At 40.1% G+C, this 7,677-nt stretch overlaps 1 protein-coding gene across 1 annotated transcript; it reads right to left on the bottom strand.

The window, feature by feature from the left end:
* Positions 1-4,918: 4,918 nt before the first annotated feature.
* LOC127104520 (uncharacterized) lies at positions 4,919-6,426 on the bottom strand. The gene is made up of 4 exons (XM_051041704.1): positions 6,012-6,426; positions 5,728-5,975; positions 5,165-5,646; positions 4,919-4,994 (listed from the first exon to the last, which is right to left on the bottom strand). The coding sequence occupies exons 1-4, from the start codon at positions 6,424-6,426 to the stop codon at positions 4,919-4,921; spliced, it is 1,221 nt and encodes a 406-aa protein (XP_050897661.1).
* Positions 6,427-7,677: the final 1,251 nt, after the last annotated feature.

The following is a 7,677-nucleotide window of genomic DNA, read 5'->3' as shown; positions in this document are numbered from 1 at the left end:
AAAGTTTTCATGCATTAGCCATAGATCTGAATTATCTTAGTGGTTGATGTAAATCTCACCGCATCCTTAGTGATCGAATTGTAAGCCTTCCATGCTTATTATAGGGTTAACCCCTCACTAGCATGTCGAAGCTATTCTCACATGGTAGATTGTTGGTTCAGGTCGAGTTTTCTCCCTTTGATAATTAAAGACCTTAAGGCTTTTGTTTAAAATCAATCCACTCACTGTTTTGAAATTTGTTACCCGAACTACGGGGTTTTGATCCTTATCTTTCATGAGAGGGTACGTAGGCAATGGGTTCATCCATCCAAACACAAAAATGTAAATAAACTTGTATATTCTTCTCTCCTCTCTTCAATCATGTTTGCACAAAATATTTTCATAAACAATAACCTGTACAACAAGTTGTGAAAAGGGCTCCCTAGGAGTACCTAGGATGTTGTGGGTGCCTAACACCTTCCCATGACATAATCAACCCCCTTACCCAGATCTCTGACCCTCTTTTACTAGTTTTGTTTGTAAAACTTTATAGGTTTTTGTTCGCTTTCTAACCATTCCTTTGGATAAATAGAAGTGCGGTGGCGAATTGACTTTGTATGATTTACCTTGGATCTAGTTAATATTTCAAATGGTGACGAATACACCGCTACAGGTACCTCTGTGTCGAATCTTGGATTAAAGGTCTCAGTATGGTGCCCATTTATTGAGTTAGCATGTGGACCATTTCGTGATTACTTTCATCGATATGATGTCTTATGAAAGCGACAGAACTTGACATGAAAGCTGGGATTGACTGAGATGACAATCCAAAACCTGGGGATTTACCGAATTGGCTTCCAAAGGTCCTAACCCCTGGTAGCTTTTGGGAATGGCGATGATGATGTTTCGCCAAAATCCGAACCGAGATTATGCATACTTTCCATAAACTCAGTCGGCATTCCCAATGTTTTGTGCATAGGGATTGTAAAATTGGGCATATATTACCCAGAAGTTCCTATCATTGTTGGCGTTGGTGTTTGGGGCTGATGCAGTGTTAGAATTGGCCCAACATACGCAGTCGAAACTGCAGGTATGGCGCTAGAACCAACATCGGTAGTTTGTGACGCAGTTGTGTCTCCCGCCGAAGACGTTTCTTCGTGTAGTCGTGGTGACACCATCTTGCCACTATGTAGTTTCATATACTTTACACTTCTTGTCCCACCGGGTGTGCCAATTTGTTTCTCGCGACAATCTCTAGCATTCCTATTTGAGGTTTACTTGCAGGACTGGCTACAAGATCCTAGACTTATGTGTTAAGTATATGGTAGTTTTTATGGGTAGGGTGTTTGGAATACTTTTGGGTAGTGAGTGCAATGTTTAGAAAATTGGAAATGTGAGAAAAGTAAAGCAATAAATGACAAAATACTGATGTAAATGAAACAAATAAAATAACAGTAAATTGGCAAGTTAAATAACTTGAAGATAAAAATGGAAGCAAAAGTACATTTTGTAGGAAGATGACTTTTTTTCTCTCAAACGCTAGATACTTCAAGTGTACTCTTATTGCAATGCTAAAAATGTCATTGTTAGCTGTCCAATTTCGGCTAAAGAAGAAAATCAGTTCGACTGAGGAACCCGTCGGAGCAGCATCGACAAGAAGATGAACACATACATGGGTCGACATTTGTAGGTTTTGGTTGAAGTCGAAATACTTGAATGGTGAAGGCGGTTGTGGGTAATCAAAGAACATGGGTAGTTATCTACCAACATGGGAGAAGTGGACTGACACATGTCATCACGAGATACATTCTCGTTTGTCTTACTTTTTACCACATCCCTAACTCACCACGAGTTACATTTAGGCTTTTTAAACCTTTCAAAGACATTGCTTACCAAAACACCATACGCTCAAACACTAAGTCCAGGACTTTGTAGTTGGTCCTGCAAGTAACCCTCTCATAGGAAGGCTAGATATTATTGACGAAACAACAAATTGGCACACCCGGCGGGACCTCGACAGTCTTAGGTGTTTGAGATGTGCAGTGGCAAAATGACGTCTAGTAGACCACACGAAGAAACATCTACGGCGGGAGGCACAACGACGACCCGGGTTGCTGATATCGTCTTCAGCATGGCGTCAGTGGTCTCGAGAGTGTTTGTAGGGCCAATTATGACACTGTGTCAGCCACAAACACCGACACCAACAACCATGGGAACTGTTTGGCAACATATGCCCAGATTCACGGTCCCCATGCACCGAACGTTTGGAATGTCGACTGAGTTTATGGCAAGTATGCATAACCTCGATTCGACTTACAGCGACACCTCATCATCGCCATTCCCCCACTACCAGGGGTTTGGACCTTTGGCAACCCCATTTGCTCGACCCCCAGGTTTCAGACTAACATCTCAGTCAGTCCCAACTTTTACGTCAAGTTATGCCATCGTCATGAGATAACAGATGGACGAGAGTAATCATGAAATGGTACACATGCTAACTCAGCAAATGGGTACCATATTGAGGTCGTTGATCCAAGATTCGACATAGAGTTACCAACAATTGGCAACCTAAATGACAAGGATATGGGACTTTTGGGGAGCTCTTAGGGCTTTAGTCCGTCGGAACCCTATGCCTCCTCCTCGATTGGAAACACCAGTTCGACAAGAGGATATGACAGACAATACTGTCGAACAAGAATATCAGGAATTCGAACCGATCCCAAGGGTGGCACAAAGCACCCCCGTGGTAATGGTTAATCGTAACCAGGATTCTGACCAGGTGGTCAGACAAGTTCGACACGAAACAGCCATGGGGGAATAAAACCTAGAAGCCATCGTTGAACGGATCATAGTGTAAAATGGAGTAAGTCCTTGCCTACAGCGGCCGACTTACTCTTCACCTCTACCAGATTTTTTCTTACAGAAAGAATTTCCCAGGGGGTGGAAAGTCCTGAAATTTACCAAGTTCGCTGGGGATACCGAGGATACCACCGTCGAACATGTGGCCAGGTACCAGACCGAGGTTGGCGATATAGCGAACAATGAGGATTTGAAATTAAAATACTTCCTAAAATTCTGGTATCAAATAGGAGATGTCGAAGGTAATGTCACGACACTAATATCTGAACAACAACTAAAATATAAAAAGGATAGAAAACAAAGAAACAATTGAACAAGTAACACAAGCAATTGTTAACCCAGTTCGGTGCAAACTTACCTACGTCTGGGGGCTACCAAGCCAGGAAGGAAATCCACTAAACAAAATTAGTTCAAAGACTCTCAATAAATAACTTCAAGTTACAGTCTTTTCACCTAATCTCTACCCGTGTGAATTTTATCTAAGAACTCTTAGATATGAGACCCTACTCACTTCCCCTCAATCACAGTAGTGATATAAAAACAAATATTACAAATAAAGAAGACACTCTTCAAGAACACATACTTGATCTTGCTTAAAAGCTTCAACCAAGTAAACACACACTCATGCTTCAAAGCTTAGAGTGAACAAATTACAACACAAAAGTCAGTCCAATTCAAACATCAATAAGATGATGAATGGCTCATAATACACAAGCTCACACAAGACTAAAACCCTAAAACTCTCTCACTATTTCGTTCATTTCTTGTATGTTAAAACCAGGTTTTACATGGCCTTTAAATAGAAGCTTTTGAATGGGCATGGGCATCATAAAACCCTAAATCTATTTTCCTTGCGTATCTTCTTATTAACGACGGATAATCATCCCTTATTGGAAAGTAGATCATTCTGATTTAAATCAAATTACTCCTTGAATAGCACATTCAATCTCCACATACTCACACATAGATTTGCATGAAAAGCGCAATCTTAAGATACATAACATTCAAACTGAATGTTCTATATACACATGTCTTAATATCGGGTCTGACATCTTAGCTAAATCCTGCACAACCATATTTAAACATCCTGCAGGAAACTGATATCACATGTCAAGACATCACGCGTGACAACTTGTGATAACTCTAGGTTTTACCAAAATTGATGCCAATACATAGAACCAACAAACTCCCTCTTTGGCAAATTTTGGCTAAAACAAACATCAGATCATACGTTTCACAAGAAATCAATCACAGTATCAGTTCAACAGCAGAAGTAAACATACACACAATACTAGCAAAAATAGCAACTAGTAAACACACATGCGCTTGTGCTCAGAACACACCACCTCCCCAATCTGCTTTACACAGACATAACACTTCCCCTTTTTCTCCCTCTTTGTATCAAACATCCAACATCGTCTCCAACATCATCTATAACATCATCTATAGCATCATCTATAGCTATAGCTACTTCTCCCCCTTTTTAGCCAAAAGAGACCGAAGAGACAAAATAAATGTTTATTCAGTCAAAAACCAGAATGTCAAAAGTTAAGGGTTACAGAACTAAGTACATAACCAACTTTAAACAAGCTGAGATACAAACCAACAAATCCAAAACAGCAAAACATCAAAACAGTAGAACATAACTGCCAAAATCCAAGAAATCCATCAAAAAAGCAACAAAAATCATCACATCAATGAGGGCCAAATTCAAAGGAGCTAATTAGAGGAGCTTGAGCTTGCAGCTTCATCAGCATCAGAAACAGAGTTAACACTTGTCTCATCATTAGTTGCAAACCTCTCACTAGAAGTGTGGGCTTCAACTTCCTTAGCATGTTCAATATTCTCACCTTCAGCTTGCTCCAAACTTGCAATCAGGGCTTCCAACAATTTCTTCCTAGTTGTTGCTACCCTTATCCCTTCACCCAGTTCTTTACATGTCTCCTTCAGCTCAGCAATAAGTCCAACTTTTGAGGCTGGCTTTTTCATAGCAGATGTCATGACAATGTCTTCGACATGACTGCCTTCAAACAATTTATAGTGTACTGATAGAGCAGGTTTTCTTCTACTTGGTAGGTCATTAGTACTCAGAATTCCAGGGTGTTGACTCAGGATAATCCCATAAATCATGGAGGGAAAGGCTATAGGCAGCTTCACTGCATTAGTAGATGCATGCTTGACAATTTGTTCAAACATAAATCTAACATAGTCAAATTTTAGTTTGGTTCCAACAACAAAGATAAATCTTCCAAGGGTATTAGAAATTGTGGAAATATGGTTGGTAGGCACCCAATTTGCAGATCCTATTTTATGCAATATAGCATACTTAACAGTCAGCTTCCCAGCAGTAAGATGCTTTTTAATAGGCCATCCTTTCACCTGCCTTGCTGTAATTTCTCTACATACCTCATTGTCTTTAGCTTCCAATTCACCTACACCCTCTACTCTTCTTCCCAAAAAATTATTAATGACAGTGGGAGAGAATGTGATACACTTACCTCTCACAAATACTTTGCAAAATTCCTTGTTGTTCTTATCAGCAATATCTTCAGGAATGTTGACAATGAATTCCTTAACCAATCCCGCATAGCACTGAGATAACCCAGCCACAGTCTTTATTAACCCAACATTCTTTATTAGGTCCATGGCCTCTTTGACTTCAACATCATCCTTTCCTGACTCCCTCTCTACAGCCACCCTTCTTTGAATCATAAATTTCCATTTGGCAGCTCCATCTTCAAGATGGAAAGAGATATTATCCAAATGCACAGCAGCAACTTTCACAGGGGACTTCCTCACAGTGGTCCTCTTTACAGGGGAGATGTTAGGGACATCTTCCTCAACATCTTCTTCAGAATCAGAAACTTCTCTAACCTTCCTCTTCTTTACATCAACCTTGCTCCAAGATTTGGAAGGACCAACACCAACAGTCTTCTTAGCAGTTTTAGCTGACATCATTTCAACCACATATCTTCCTTTTCTAGTCTTCATACGCTTAGCCACACTAGGCTTTAAGTGTTGAAGTAAGTTATCCTCTTGATCATCATACCTATCATCCTCTAGGTCAATCACATTGTTTGCAGCATCCTGCTTCTTAGAGTGGGAAGCATTGGCAGGTGTAGATGCCACAGATTTTCCTTTACCAAGCACAGTTTACCCTAGAGAGCACAAACCTTCAACAACCATGTCCTTCTCAGATCTAGAGGAATCGTCATCCTTCTCACTATGATATTCAACCTCAAGAGAGGGGTATATTTTAGACAGGGGAGTAGAGACTCCCTTCACAGAATGTCCTTCAGTAAGGATTCTAGTGACTAGGTTTCTTATGACACGATCAGTGTGGTGCATATCTTCCTTAGAACTAGTGGCATTAGTTGAGCTAGAAGGGATACTAGAGTTGTTACCTTGATTGGGGCATGCATAAGTTGATGCATCCATGAGATGGTTTAAATCAAGGGCTTCTCCTATAATAACAGACAGAGGGACCACATCCAAAATCTCATCATCGTGAATGTCCATGGAAGGAGTGCTATCCTTGTGAGTAGGCTTAGTAGTTTTTGAACCAAATGGAGTTTGATGTTGTGACATCTTGATGTTTCTTTGGAAAAATTTCAGTTGCCCTGGCAGAGGAGTTTGAGGAAGAAGCAGGGAGTTGGAAAAGTTGGAGTAGGTAGTGAGGTTGCGTGTGAAAAGGTAATAGATGGTATTTCCAGGACTAGGTGATGATTTACCATAAAGGGGGCGCTTTATTTTAAGAAAGTAGACAATAATTTGATTACCTTTTCCACTCCATATTAATTGCTACAAATTTTCATAAATGCAAACCCCTAATTTCCCTCTTAGGAATTCAAATTGATTTGCATCCAAGGCCTTTGTAAAAATATCAGCTAACTGCGTCTCAGTAGCAACATGCTCTAGGGCTACAATTTTATCCTCCACGAGTTCTCTAATAAAATAATGACGGATATCAATATGTTTTGTCCTGCTGTGCTGAATAGGATTCTTAGAAATGTTTATAGCACTCAGGTTGTCACAGTACAATGTCATGACATCTTGTGTGACATTGTATTCAGTCAGCATTTGTTTCATCCACACTAGTTGAGAGCAACTACTTCCAGCTGCTATGTATTCAGCTTCACCAGTAGACAGAGACACACAATTTTGTTTCTTACTAAACCATGATATTAAATTGTTCCCCAAGAAGAAGCATCCTCTTGATGTGCTTTTCCTATCATCAGCACTTCCAGCCCAATCAGCATCACAATATCCAGACAACACAGATTCAGATCCATGAGTGTATAGCATCCCATAGTCACTAGTGCCATTGACATATTTCAGGATCCTCTTCACTTGGTTTATGTGACTCACCTTTGGTTCAGCTTGATATCTAGCACATACAACTACAGCAAAAGCAATGTCAGGTCTGCTTGCTGTGAGATATTGCAGACTTCCTATCATGCTTCTGTAGAGACTTTGGTCCACATTGACACCATTTTCATCTTTAGACACTTTCATATGAGTAGGGGCTGGTGTCCTTTTGTGGCTTGCATTCTCCATGCCAAACTTCTTGACAATATTTTTGGCATATTTACTTTGAGATAGAAAGATAGAATCTTCCATCTGCTTGACTTGTAGCCCAAGAAAATAGGTTAGTTCTCCGACAAGGCTCATTTCAAATTCAGACTGCATTTGTTCAACAAAATGTTGAACCATCTTACTTGACATCCCACTAAACACAATATCATCCACATATATCTGAGCCACCATGAGCTTTCCTCCTTCATTTTTGACAAATAAAGTCTTATCAATGCCTCCCTTCATGTATCCATTGTCAATGAG

This window comes from Lathyrus oleraceus, chromosome 7 (genome assembly GCF_024323335.1).
Source record: "Lathyrus oleraceus cultivar Zhongwan6 chromosome 7, CAAS_Psat_ZW6_1.0, whole genome shotgun sequence".
In the NCBI taxonomy this organism is placed as follows: Eukaryota; Viridiplantae; Streptophyta; class Magnoliopsida; order Fabales; family Fabaceae; genus Lathyrus; species Lathyrus oleraceus.
This window is presented reverse-complemented; position numbering and strand designations above follow the sequence as displayed.